Source organism: Galeopterus variegatus, unplaced genomic scaffold (assembly GCF_000696425.1).
Source record: "Galeopterus variegatus unplaced genomic scaffold, G_variegatus-3.0.2 Scaffold230, whole genome shotgun sequence".
NCBI lineage: Eukaryota > Metazoa > Chordata > Mammalia > Dermoptera > Cynocephalidae > Galeopterus > Galeopterus variegatus.
Window position 1 is genome coordinate 131,450 of NW_007726341.1, and position 14,894 is coordinate 146,343.

General features: G+C 37.5%; 1 protein-coding gene across 2 annotated transcripts in view; it reads right to left on the bottom strand.

The window, feature by feature from the left end:
* The window catches only part of GPR126 (G protein-coupled receptor 126), a 134,827-nt gene that overhangs the window by 29,305 nt on the left and 90,628 nt on the right, over positions 1 to 14,894 (bottom strand). For both annotated transcript variants that reach the window (XM_008566244.1, XM_008566243.1), the window contains 8 exons: positions 14,585 to 14,727; positions 11,481 to 11,592; positions 10,360 to 10,424; positions 8,227 to 8,437; positions 7,090 to 7,261; positions 5,276 to 5,416; positions 2,972 to 3,091; positions 1,362 to 1,407 (listed from right to left, as the gene is read on the bottom strand). In XM_008566244.1, the coding sequence (XP_008564466.1) occupies positions 1,362 to 1,407; positions 2,972 to 3,091; positions 5,276 to 5,416; positions 7,090 to 7,261; positions 8,227 to 8,437; positions 10,360 to 10,424; positions 11,481 to 11,592; positions 14,585 to 14,727 (1,010 nt within the window). The remainder of the gene's footprint in view (positions 1 to 1,361; positions 1,408 to 2,971; positions 3,092 to 5,275; positions 5,417 to 7,089; positions 7,262 to 8,226; positions 8,438 to 10,359; positions 10,425 to 11,480; positions 11,593 to 14,584; positions 14,728 to 14,894) is intronic.

Genomic DNA, 14,894 nt, shown 5'->3' on the forward strand with positions numbered 1-14,894 from the left:
TTCTTTAGGGAAATTTGTCTCAGTCTCTTCTGTTTTACAGAGATTCTCTTATGGCTAACAATACTTTAAAAAAAATAGATTCCTGGAATCATCAAATGTTAATGCTGAGAGGGCAGGCAGAGATTATCCAGTCAGTGATTTTCAAACTGCATTCGATTGAAGTGTCTCAGGGGGTCCACAAACATTTCATTCAAATGTAATTTTTACCATATTTTTAAAAAAAGCTTCTACAAAAAGAATACTCCTTATCAAATATGTTACATGCTTATGAACTCTCTGGTGACCAACACATTTTCTTCCCTAGGGTCAGTCTACATTTCTGTGAAGACAGAAGAACAAAGAAGGTCTGCTTTACTAGGACGTGCTATTATGTACACAGCAGTCATGCATGGTGATATCTTGTCATAAATGGCTTAAACACATTTTATCTTTTATGGTATAATACGGAGTATGAGCAACTCATATACTGTCAAAGTATTGGATACATTCATTTGAATAATTTTTTAAATTATAAGATGATATTTTTAACTATGGACAGGAGTAAATCAGGATCTTTTCAAAACTGTACAATTAAAAACCAACCTAAATACAACAAAAAAAGACTATCTGTGACAAGGAGTATCAAAAAAAGGGTAGCCACTATAGTCAGGCTATATTTTTAATCAGGAAATAAGCCTGCATAGGCATCAGATGCATTTGGTCACAATACCAATGAGAGACTCAGAGGGAAGATGACCCTTAGGGGACAGACACAGGAGGCTGCATCACATATACTTCCCTCAGAGAGATTTCTACACCTTATGCCTAACGATTTGTTTATCCCCTAATTTTGCCTTCCTTTCCTCATTGTCAAATGTCATTTTGGAGGCTGATCATTTCCTTCAATTAATACATGTCCGTTTGAACCATCCCTGCACCTATGTTCCTATAGTATGTGCTCCCTACGACCCTCATAATTTGAGGTCTGGATGCTGGATTTCAAAGTGGATGCTTCATGCATATCAAATAATCTCCTCAGATGTGTCCTACAAAAATGAGATCAAGTCTATGTCTACGTTCATCTAAAAGTAGCAATAGAAGTATTTTATAAATAACTGAAATCAAAGAGGTCGTTTGATTTAAAAAATGAAAAGAAAACACAGTCGTCTGCCTATTTCTTCTTGCAATGACTAAAAAGTTACAGAAATTACAACTGACTTCCCAAACTCCCTAAACTAAATCTTGCAGCTCAGTTGCCATTACACTTACATTGTGACTCGCTCTGGCCTGCGGTGAAATGAAAGGAAATGGGGGTGTCTAGCAATGTTTAAAATTCAATTGTTATCTATCTACATGAAGACAACCAATATTGTAGAACTTACTGTTTTTGTTCAGATCCCAAAAGGCACAGATGGGATGATGCACTTCCTATATTAACATAAGAATAAACATGTGAAATTAGGTTTAAAATGCCATGATTTAAATATGGCAAAAGAGTAAAAATGCCACAGGCTTCACAAAGAAAAAGATCAGCATTAGCCATGACAATACGACCTGAAAATGTCAGGCAATCTAGGGGGATCTTCTCTTTTCTAGAGACCTCAAGTGAAAATCAACTATAACCTCAGAGGAATCCTATTACCCCTTTATCTGCAGGTTACTAGGTATATGTCCCATCATTCTTAGCATTTAGTAAAGCTCATTACACTATCATTTTAAATCACCTTCGAAGTTTTCCTTTATGTCTTGGTAGATACATAAAAAAAAATTGAAAATAGGGACTAGAAGAGATATTTGTACAACTGTGCTCATAGCAGCATTACTCACAATAGCCAAAAAGTAGAAGTAACCCAAGTGTCCATCAGTGGATGAACGGATAAATAAAATCTGGTATATATGTATAATGGAGTATTATCCAGACTTAAAAGGAAGGAAATTCTGACACAGGCTATAACATGGATGAATCTTGAAAACATGCTAAATGAAATGTCAGTCACAAAAGGACAGATACTGTATGACTCCACTTATATGAGGAACTAAAAATAGTAAAGTTCATAGTTGGAAAGTAGCACGGTGGCTGCTGGGGCTGTGGCAAGGGGAGAGCAGGGATTTAGTGTTTTATGGGAACAGCGTTTCCGGTGGTAAAGATGGAAAAGTTCTGGAAATGGATGATGGTGACAGCTGCACAAAAACGTGAATATACTTAACGCTACTGAACTTTACACTTAAAAAGGACTAAAAATGGTAAATTTTATGTGAAGTACGTTTCTCCATAGTAAAAAACTGTCTTTTATGGATGAAGGGGCTGAAACAAAGGGAGCCAAAGGGTAGAACCAGGAGGTCTCAGAGGTTTCGTGACAGAGGAGGCCCAGTGCTGGATGACTTAGCTTCCAATCCTCAGCCCTTATCAGCCCGCTTCCTGCCTGCCTTCCTGCCTGTCTAATAAACGGCAGAATAATGACTGGCACCCTCTACGAAACTGAGAAAAACCTGTGGCTCGGCCATCTGGGAAAATAAAAACCTCCATCTAATTTAATCAAATAAACAAACGACAGCAAGGGTACTAAAGCAACAAGAGAAACAACATTTGCCAAGGCTTTTAAATAAGTCTGCCCTCCCCTCCCCTCTCTGCCACAGCTTTCCCAGTTGTAGTTACCTTTCTTTGACTTAAAAAATACAAAGAAAAAAACAAAACCTCTAATGGCAGAATTGTGCAACTGTATCTGCATCTAATTTATTTGAAGCAATCTATGTCATTTCGTAAAAACAGCAGTCCTTTTCTTCACCCTGTTCTTCTCCTGATTGTTGAGTCCTAAATAAGGCTAACTCCCCTTAGTGCTACCATCTCTTCTAGAGCACTGCCTGACTAGCTATTCTCCCTTTCTGGAAAAGTCCTCCCACCCAAAAAAGTGCCAGTTGCTTCTTATTCCATAGAAGAAAAGGCCCTGTGATTCTCTGAGTCGGCCTGCCTCTGTTTAAGTGCTTTTCATACCTGAGTTCTCGTGTGTTTGATTTTAATTTGCACAGGGTCCTTCAGACCCTGGATGGTAATGTTTCCAATACTGCAGGCCATCACATAGCTCACTAAGGTTTTTCTCTGGGGTCCTACATCCTTTAAAGAAAAAAAAAAAATTGTATGTATTAGTCAGAAGTACACACTTTTATTTTACTCTGGTGCTCCAAAATAAGCAAACTGTCAGCAACTTTTACACTTAAGATCTTCAGTTCTAGAACATCCTGTTTATAACATTAAATTGCTTGCTTTCCTGAAGGAGCCGTGCTGTTTCCCTTATTAAGAGTACACTGAGAGAGCAACATGAGTCAATACTGTAAAGCAATGTGCATAAAACCCTATTTTCTTCATTGCAATGACTGGTATCAGCCAGTTAACAACTGAAACAATGCAAGGCCATAAATAATACAAACTCATAAAAAGCTGTGAAACAATTAGATCATTTCCCTACTCCAGAGAACAGATGAAGTTGTTTTCCTCTAGAGAAGTATAAAGGAATATGGCGTGAAAGTAAAAGCAATTTCTCTTTCACATCCTAGCCAACAGCCTGACACGTTGACGAACTTACACCTAAATGTAAGTCTACTGGATTAACGTCCCATCCAGAATGTCTCCCTTCTTCTCTGACTGCATACTTGCCAGTGTCTGATTCCACTTCAGCAATAAGGTTGTCAGAAAATCAAATTAGTGAATTTGTGTTGCAAAATGATTTGGACCAGCAGGCCATCTCTCCAGCAAGTTCATTTCTATTTTTTTCTTTCCCTTGTGTTTGTCAAACCTCCTGAATTTCCCTCTATATCACAGCTTATGCATCAGCTGTTTCAGAATAACTGCCGGGTTTCTTAAATTTGAAATAAAACTCAGCATCTGGAATATAGTTTTTTATTAATTTTGCATGGAGGTCACTATCAATAATGTTGGTTATTAGTTGGTGATACCCTGTCTTTTATTAAAAAAAATTCTCATATTTTACCAATTATGGTAGGGGAGCACCATAGAACCCTTAAATGTTTTTTACTCTGCTATAAATTTACTCTAAAAATTAAACACATGCTTCCTAATAACAACTTTGATTAGAAGACGCCAAAGGAAAGGGAAAAATGATATGGAGATGACTCAAAATAAAACAATGACAATCTTTACAACTCTAAGAGTTGTCCCAAACCCTTCCCAGGGCTAACAGCAGGGTTCACCCTCTACTCCTCTTAACCAGACCCCCTCTCTGTACGATTCACATTTTTGTGACACCTACTGCGCATTTTTAAATTGTCTTTAAATGTGACATTGTTTAAGTCCTGAATTACAATAATTTTAACAAATGTAGTTGTATGTGTTCACAGCTATAAAATCATTCAGAGTAAACTATATTTTTATATGAAATATATAAATTATATTTATATAAATTACAAAAATTTTATGTAGGCTGTTCCTAAAACATTTGCTCATTAAATTGTTAAATTTTGGAATTAGTTAATGTCAACAATTCCATGGTATTCCTTTTCCTTACCTATAACCTAATTGGCCATTCCTCCATACATGATGTATAGGGCAGGTCTACTAGAAACAATTTTACTGGCTTTGAGACTTGCTATTTTTCTCTTACATAGGTTGCATTGTTTGATATACACTGGTATCTTGAATTTAATGGATAACTTTTATTTTTATAAAAGGGCTCAGCTAACTGCTGTAGATTGAGTTGTACTTACAAAGGCAACCAGAGGTCACCAGTGTTTGCTGGCAGTGGACCTTCTAGTATCTAGAAATGATGCCAATAAAAATGATAATATGTGCTCAGCACAATGCCACCCTACTCTGCGGATGTGTGAAGGCCAAAGGTCACTTGAAATACTAATGGGAAAACTGATTAAAGCCAAGAATGCTGCTCATTATGTAAACAGTGCTTCCTGCTGAATTAAAAAAAAAAATCCTTTCCTTTGGCGTACAATTTCTTTAAAGGCCTAAATAACTGGAGAGCATAAAGTATTTAAACAAAAGGAATAATAAATAATTGCTTCTTCACTAACTCAATTTTTAACTGTGTTATGCAAGTGTTAGCCTAATATTTGGTTTATTTTGAAATCTGGAATAAATATACCCTGTCAATAAGCATATTATTATCTGAGATAAAACACTTAAAAATTATATTAAAATTTCTCATTTTTGAAAACACACTAGATTAATTTTTCTGTACCTCCTGATATATTTCAAAAGAATATGAACTCATTTTTACCTTTGAGCAAAGAAACTTCATTTGCAATTAAAAATAAATTAATGAATGCTTACCTGGAAAAGTCCAGTTTTGTTGAAGAAAGTAAACTGTGCTCTTCTTACTAATACAGAATCTTCTTGACTTAAATTCTCGAGTAAATTTGGAGGCAAAATTACAGAAGCCAGTGAATCCACTTGTCCACTCTCAAAATCCATCTGTCACACACACACAGATGTATTGGTCAAGTAATCACAATTACATGGTAATGATAACTTTACTCCACATGCTAAAGTGAGAAACAATACCAAGCATCAAGTTAGCTAGGACCAGGTTTTCCTTCTATCTCTACAGCAGTCACTGCAAGTACTGAACAAATCCTCTACAGACAGAGCCATAGATCTCAGCAGGATTTGCATGTGCGGCAAATGAGAAAATGCATTGATTTTAACTAAGGCAAACTGAGAAATTTACAAATTAGTCAACATTTTAAGTATAAGAATTAGATTTATTAGATTTACCATTACCAGATTTTGAAGTTTTCTCAAAACACTTAGTGCAAGATTACTACTAAACTGAGACTGAAGTTAATTAGCTTGATTTCAGAGACTGAGTTATCTCTGCAAAGAGGCAACAGCTGAAATTTTATGAACACTCTCGGTATCATTTTTCCTGAAACCATAACTCAGGCCAAAGAGAGTGGATGGTCTTGGAATGAGACTGAGTCTTACAATGTGAAATAGAATTACCCCAAAGAGCCCCTAGTCTAAAGGAGAAAAAAAGTTTTTCCAGTATCCTAATTTCAGAATTTTTATATTTTTAATATAAACATTGAAAATGTGGTCTATCTCTACAGCTAAAGAAGTATTATGCTTCACATATATACTTTCCCAGGTCAACAATGATGCTTCATTCATTTTATTTGCCCTGGTGGCTAGCATTGTCTGACACATAGTAAAAACTTAAAAATTATTTGCTAAAGTTTCACTTTAACACATCCAAGAGTCTCCATTAACCTGGCCCTAGCTAGCTGGCCCAGCCTCACTGCTGCCTGACACCCCCAGACTTCTACATTGTTGGTTATCAAAGTGTGGTCCTCGGGCCTGCAGCGTCAGCAGTACCCGGGAACTTGCTGAAAGGGCAAATAGCAGGGACTGACCCAGGACCTATTAAACTAGAAACACGGGGGGTCGAGCCCAGCAACCTGTTCAAACAATTCCTCCAGGAGATTCTAATACTCAGTTTGAGAAGTACTGGTGAAGAGAATGCCCATGCTTCTTCCTACCTGTGTGCCCTTAATAAAGCTCTTTCTTGTCATTGAACTGATCCTCACCCTCACTCCCAATATAGTGGCTCCTACTCATGCTTTTAATACTTAGCCCCAGTATCACCTTTTGTACATGGTAAGCTGTCTATCCCTTTCATGCAGGTTATAAGGTATACCTCCTCTGTGCCTCCACAATACCTTATAGCTACTGCTATAGGTAAACTTAGCCAGCATTTGGGCTTGCCTGCCGTTTCCTGGACCAAGATCTCCTTGGAGCAGCAACTGTTAAGTGACCAGCAAGCTTTTATATGTCAAATTAATTCATTAAAAATAAAGAACCCTTTGGGCCAGCCCGGTGGCGCACTGGATAGTGCCCCGCTTGGGAAGCGCGGCGGCGCTCCCGCCCGAGGGTTCGGATCCCACATACGGACCGGTTCCCGCTCACTGGCTGAGCGAGGCGCGGGAGCAACACCGAGGGTTGCGATCCCGTTGCCGGTCCCCGGTCCGGTGCGGGGGCAACACTGAGGGTTGCAATCCGTTGCCGGACACGGAAAAAGACAAAAAAATAAATAAATAAAAAATAAATAAATAAATAAATAAATAAAGAACCCACTGGTTCATTACCTGGAAATATGATTCATTATTGCTTGGAAGACCAATGCTAAAATTTGAAATTGCATTTGTCCCTGAGGACAGGGATGATACACCAAGAGCCAAATTCCGAGTTGTAATATTCACACGTGGTGTGCTATTTAGGTCTATCTTGAAGGCCAATTCATCAATTGTTTTTAAAGCTCTAAAGAAATGAAAGAAATACCGCTGTTAAATAATGCAATGTTTTAGGTACTGAACACACATGTTTTGCTGTACGGCAAAATACAAATCAAGTAAAATTGTCTTTAAATTTTCTGATCTTAATATGAATACCAACAAAATTACCCTAAACCACAATAATATCAGTGCAAACACAGAATCACAGTGATGGATACATTCTCAAGAGAAATATCTGCTTTAAGAAAAGCCAACAACTAAATCAACCTGAACAAATACTGTTTTTCAATTGTCTTATTCTCTCTTTCTTCACATGAAAGAATACCCTGTCTACCTTACAACTTAGCAAAAATCAAAGGAAATAATGTAAGAGTGTTTTGTGAACTGCAAGATACTGTAAAAATGTCTGTAATTATTATTATGTAGGATACAGTAAATTAGAGAACACATTTCAACAAACATAAAATTTTCATCAAAGTAATGTGGATGCAGGAAAGAAAATTTAAAATTAAACATCTAAATATTAATACATTAAGTGAAATAATTGGATACAAACTGAATTGTATGAAAATAGGTACGTTTTCACCTTCCCTAGGCATTTTCATTTCAGAAGTACAATGATCACATAGCTGTGACAGTGTGTGGCACAGTTTATAGGACTTACAGTGACTGAGTTACATACAACCTCAGTTAACTAAACTTTTAGAATTTTTCAAATGAAAAAGGAAGTACTGATTATGTATTTCTGGGGTTATTTCTATATCTTCCCAGATGACAACTCTAATCGTTTTGAAAATTATACTGTCGAAAAAAAAAAAAAGAGAGAGAACTTTTAAGTTCACTTTGTGAATGACCTTCAGAACTATCAATGCATCTTCTAGAGATTTGAATTATGAAGTCTGAGCCCAAATACTCACATAGTGAGAAATTATATAACAACACATTTATCCAATAAATTTTATTCTCCACGCACACACACAAAATACTTACTCAGAAGAAGACTCAAGCAAGTCACTATCTGAACTGCTTAATATATTGGAAAATATATTCATTAGAGTTGAACCAAGTGTTATATCAATGTTTTCTTCTTTATTTACAATTCTTTTGACCTGTTCTACTATGCTGGTAATGTTGGCTGAGGTTAAGTTCTGACCATCAGCAGTTAAATTTAAAATTTGACTGGCAACTTCATTTGCTTCCCCTAAAAAAAGGCAGAAGAAACAACATAAGAAGTTTTACCTGTGTATTTTGAGCATTTCCAAGAATTCAATGTATAATGTGATATTACACTTTATAGTCGAAGCAAGAAAGCAGGGCTCCTGTGTGTATGCCGCATCTCACCATCTTTACAGGGCAATAATATTTCTGTATACAAAGACTAACTTCTCTCCTTAGTAAGATACAAATAACTTGAGGGAACAATGATCATGTATCATTCTAAGAGAAATGTCCTCAAAATCATTGAATAAGTAGTTGTGCACCATATAACGGTGTTTTGGTCAACAACGGACCACATATACTCATTTGTCTGTGGTCTCATAACATTATAATACTGTACTTTTACTGTATCTTTTCTACATTTAGATATTTTTAGATACACAAATACTTACTATTGTGTTAAAATTGCCTACAGTATTTAGTACAGTAATGTGCTGTGCTGTACAGGTTCGTAGCACGGGAGCTATAGGCTATATCACAGAGCTTAGCTGTACCATCTAGGTTTATATAAGTACATTTTATGATGAAATTGCCTAATAAAAATTCTCAGAATGTATCCCTGTTGTTAAGCAACCATGACTGTATATATTTGCTATTTAAAAATAATACAAAAGTACAAAACATTGATATAAATATCAATTTATATATTATTTTTCAGTCTTCCCTAGAATTTCCTTATTATTTTTAATCTCCTACATAATGAATACAGCAAAAAGTTGGTGCTGTGGATTGAATGTCCCCCTAAAACTCTCTGAAGCTTGACCCCCATTGTAATGGTGATAAGAGGGTGTGAAATCCAATTATAGTATTTGAAAGGTGGGGCCTTTGAGATGGGATTAGATTGTAAGGACTGTGCCCTCATGAATGGATTGATCCATTCATGGCGTAATGAACATAGTTCTGATGGATTTATAAGGAGAGAAAATGAGAATTAGCCCACTCTTGCTCAGCCCATTCTTGCCATGTGATAAGCTTGTCACCATGGGACTCTGTGTAGAGTTCCCAAAAAGAAGGCCCTCACCAGATGTGTCCCCTGAACCATGGACTTCCCAGCCTCCAAAACTGTAAGAAATAAGCCTCTTTTATTTATATATTGCCCAGTTTCAGGTATTCTGTTATAAGCAACAGAAACAGACTAATAGACTCACAATGTATCCCATCATTAGTTGACACATGACTGTATATATTTGCTATTTAAAAATAATACAAAAGTACAAAACATTGATATAAATATCAATTTATATATTATTTTTCAGTCTTCCCTAGAATTTCCTTATTATTTTTAATCTCCTACATAATGAATACAGCAAAAAGTTGGTGCTGTGGATTGAATGTCCCCCTAAAACTCTCTGAAGCTTGACCCCCATTGTAATGGTGATAAGAGGGTGTGAAATCCAATTATAGTATTTGAAAGGTGGGGCCTTTGAGATGGGAGGCGCTCCCGCTGAGGGTTCGGATCCCACATACAGACCGGTTCCCGCTCACTGGCTGAGCGAGGTGTGGGCGCAGCACCGAGGGTTGCGATCCCGTTGCCGGTCCCGGTCCAGTACGGGCGCGACACTGAGGGTTGCGATCCGTTGCCGGACACGAAAAAAAAGACAAAAAATAATAATAATAATACAAAAGTCCAAAACATTGATACAAGTATCAATTCACATATTATTTTTAAGTCTTCTCTAGAATTTCCTTCCTATTCTAAATCTTGTATAAAATGGATAGAACAGAAAGTTAGAACGAAGAAAAAAATTATTTTCTACCTTGAGTAAGTGAAACAAGCATTTGACTGAATTTTAGTATTGAAAAAGTATCACACAGCAGAAAAACACATTTGAAGACAATGAAAACCATGAAGTATGAGGTCATTTCATTTTGTCCTTGCAAACTGAAGAAAGATTGCTCACTTACTTGAACAGTTGGAGACGTCAGGGAGCCCCCAGTAGGCTAAAGATGTGTTGGCAGAGTTGTGATAACTATAAAACAAAAAAGATATCTCAAGTGTTTGGCATAAATGATGTTATAATTGACAAAATCAGTAAATAAGTTTTAGAATTTGCCTTGATATCTATGTTTCATTTCAAAATAAAATTGTATATATGGAAATAAAACTTATACTTAAAATATATAGTGGGAAAAAAAATCAGTAGCATACACCAGGAAAACGAAATACTAGCAATATGCTTTTATGCTAGCCTAGGATACACTGGTCAAGTACTGCTTTATGAACTTTACGGGTAAAATCTGATTTTGATTTCACATAATTCTGTAAAGCAAATTATAATCCACATTTTATAAATAAGGAAATGAACTTAGATAAGTCATGGAATTTTCCAAGGTCTGGCAGTCAGGAAGAGGTTGAGTCACATTTTGAACTCCAGTCCATAAATCTCTAAAGCCCCCTTCTTTCCTCCCTACCAAGTGTCAAACACGGCAGTACATGCAAAGTTATTTACACTCAGGAAGTTTCTACTTCTGAATTTCCCCCAAGAAAACTCTAACTGGGAGTGGGTGGAAGGTGAAGAACTGGATTTGACTTGCTACTGGTTGAATCCCTGCAATTGCTTTGTCTCTGAGGTTTCTGTTAATCATTTGGGGAAACTGTTCCCTAACAATTTCCATCCGCAGACTGCCCCAGCCTGGATCTTGTCTTTACTCCTTCTTTGCCTTCTCTCCTCCTTCAACAATAAACACACCAAATAGTTACAAAGTCTTGGAATTTCAGGTGCCTGTTCCAAGGCTGTGAGCTGGCTAGGTTCATCTATGTGCAAGGGGCTTTGTTCTGGTAACACCCTCTGGTTTCCAAATTCTCCAATCTTTATTTGGAGAGGGCTCAGTTAGTATACTGCTGAGAGGAAAACACTGCCTTTCTGGGTAGCCTGTTTAACTTATCTTTAGCCCCCAGGAATGTATAATTTCAGCATACACAGAGATTCCTGCCCTTGTTTACAACCAATACAATGTAGCGCATGTAATCCTGGGAAGGTAGATAACATGGAGCTTTGCTGGCAAGACTCAACCAAAGTTATTACCATATCCGTGAAGCGAAAAAGCCAGGCTTGTCTGGACAAGGAAGGCTATATTCAGAGGGTGCGATGGCTGGCCAGTGAAAGCCTTTGGGTTCCTCCACAGCAGCACATGTACCTACAAGAAAATAAAACCAACATGAGAAGTATTCACCTATTCTTTAAGTTAGAGGTGCTAGATGAAGGCAAAATGACAATGCTGGAAATTAGGTATTTATTTCCTGTGAGAAATGCATCATTAGGTGATTTCTTCATTGTGAAAACATCACTGAGTATACTTACACAAACCTGGATAGCACTACACACCTGGCTATTTGGTATAGCCTATTGTTCCAGCCACCATTGTATATGTGGCTTGTCACTGACTGAAATGTCACTATGTGGCAGATGACTGTATTAGAGTTTTATGTTCAAAATTCACAAAAATGTAGAAATTAGGAAAAATAAACATTCAATACATTTCAGACACAAAAATTATTACATCTTACAAAACCATTATGTAAAAAACACACTTATACAAGTATAAACATGAAACATACATTATCATCCTAATGTAATTCATCAGCAGGTAATATTAGTAAAAAGTTTTATTTAAAAAATAAACAGTACAGAAATGAAGACAATTCGGAAAAATTCAAAATAAATTTGACCCTTTTTAAAAGGGGAGGGATCCTATAAAATAGTATATTGATAGTGTCATCATTGAGTTGTGAGCATATTTTATGGAAAATTTTCCAGTTGCTCAGATGGCATCCACTGCCTGGAAGCTTGCTGGGGGAATGGCTGGAAGGCACATGCAAGCCAGTTCCACAGGTCTTACCCTCACTCCTTCAGCCTCAAATCATCCCACCTTCTGTTTGAAAACGCTCTGGGTAAGTGTCATGATATAATTTATTCAGAGTTTGCATTCAAAAAAAAAATATTGATGTAACAGCAATATATCAACAACAACAATAAAATCTTGTATTTCAATACTGAAAAACAGCAAGCTATACTGGGCTACTGGGAATCAGTATTGTAGCCACCATATGAAAATTCAAGTAACTTTCCCATTTATAGTTTGAGCTTTAAAATTGTCAGATTCTAACCTTTTTTAAAAAATCCAATTAGCAAAACCCTTTTTCTACAGACCCACTTGCAGAAAAGCAATAAAATGTAGATTAAATTAAATGGCATAAATTAAATGTTTAGGTATGCAGAGAGAGTTGTCTTGGAATTCCTCAGCCTTTGTGGACAGAGAAGGTCCTCCCTGGGTTCCTAGGTAATATTCTACCATTTGTCAAGCTGCTGCTTTGTGGTGACTCCTGCATGTGAAAAGGCAGCAGGTTGTTTTCTCCCTCCTCAAGAAGCCCCATTTGTTAGGAAGCAAGTATTTTCCCACAGAGGCTCAGAAACTGTTTATCATTATCATTGTTATTATTATTACTTGCATTTATCCACCTCTATGAATTCTTTTTTTTTTTTTTTTTTCCTTTTTGTCTTTTTTCGTGTCCGGCAACGGATCGCAACCCTCAGTGTCACGCCCGTACCGGACCAGGACCGGCAACGGAATCGCAAGCAACGGATCGCAACCCTCAGTGTCACGCCCGTACCGGACCAGGACCGGCAACGGAATCGCAAGCAACGGATCGCAACCCTCAGTGTCACGCCCGTACCGGACCAGGACCGGCAACGGAATCGCAAGCAACGGATCGCAACCCTCAGTGTCACGCCCGTACCGGACCAGGACCGGCAACGGAATCGCACCCCTCGGTGTTGCGCCCACACCTCGCTCAACCAGTGAGCGGGAACCGGTCTGTATGTGGGATCTGAACCCTCGGCGGGAGCCCCGCCGCGCTCTCAAGCGGCGCACTGTAGCAGTGCGCCACTGGGCCGGCCCACCTCTATGAATTCTAATTGCGTATGCTGACACAACAGAGACGGGTGGTTTTGTACAGACGTGGAGAGACCTGCTTCTATACTCCACTGGGATTCTGGTCCCAGTCACAATCACTCTTAGAAGCTGAGGAATACTTGCTCTCCCCTCCCTTCGACCTCCTGAGTATATAGAAGGAAAAGAGCCAAAGTTTTATTTTCTCTTGTTCTCTACTAATGTACTTAATCATACCATAATTGCATTCATATCATAACATTAGAACAATTACTTTTGTTGTCCATATTTTTGCACATTAACTTTTTGAAAATATTCCCATCAAGACTCATTCATTCATTTCCTCAACAAGTATTCAAATGCTGGAGAATGTGCTGGGTTCTGGGAAGAGGTGGGAAGTACTGGTGTTAAAGAAAAATAAGACATGGTCTCAAGCCAGAGATTATTGTTTAACTAAAATACATATAAGAATATAAATAAGCCAGTAAAATACGATGGTGTTCTAAAGTGCATGACGCTCTAGGTTCTGGACAGCATGATGTGGAGGCTCAAAGGTGGTGATGCCTGTTTATATGTGATGATGTCACAAAAGTCTTCATAGAAGAGGTGACTTTGGAGTTATCTTTAAAAATACACAGGTGATAATCAGGTAGACGGTGACAGTAGAGAACACTATGGCCACAGAAAGAAGTTGTAAAGGAGCAAGATATGTCTGGGAAGGGCAAGCTGCACCACATGCAGGGCTGGAGCTTAGCATGTGGAGGGTGTCCAGGGAGGAACTGATTCCAGGTTCAAGATAACTCCCAGGTTTCTGGCCTATTCTTGCAAAGGCAGTGGTATCATTGACAAAGACAAGGAATGTAAGAGGAGATGTTTTATAATAAGAAATACCTCATTAAAGTTTCCATATGCACATAATATGTACTTTTTTAATCCCTAAAGTTGAAGCCAATGATGGTCAAAATTATTCTGGCATTTTGCTCATATGCTCAGTATTTCGATAAAATGCCCCTAAAATAAAGGATAAATTCTCAACTGCCTCCTTCATTCCCTTGGATTCATAGGTACTGAGCTGATTTGTTTGTTTTGCTATATCACCCATCTGTTACAATGTCACCAATATGATAAACTTCATCATGAGGAGAAAAAAAATATTTTTACATAAACTAATAACACATTAATTAAAACAGAATATACAGTCATATAAAAAGTATATTATTAAAAATTTAAAGTCACTTACCCAGTTGCCTCACATTCACTGTATATAATCTCAAACCTTCATCCAGGGATTCATTGTTTTTTAAGAGTTTCTGCTGAATGATTTTTCCTTCTAAGTTGGCATTGTTGGTAGCATTGTAAACTAGAAGGGCCCAAATCACCAACCTAGGAAAACATTTCAGATAGAATTATTGTTGGGCTTCTTGACTGCTTTTGCTGGGGAAAACAGAACACTCGGGTACGGAGGGGTGGCCAGGAAGTGTTGAGACTGAAGAGATTAGCCAAGGTGCTCACAGACTTTCTCTGTTGCTACATAAATTATTCTAAAACAT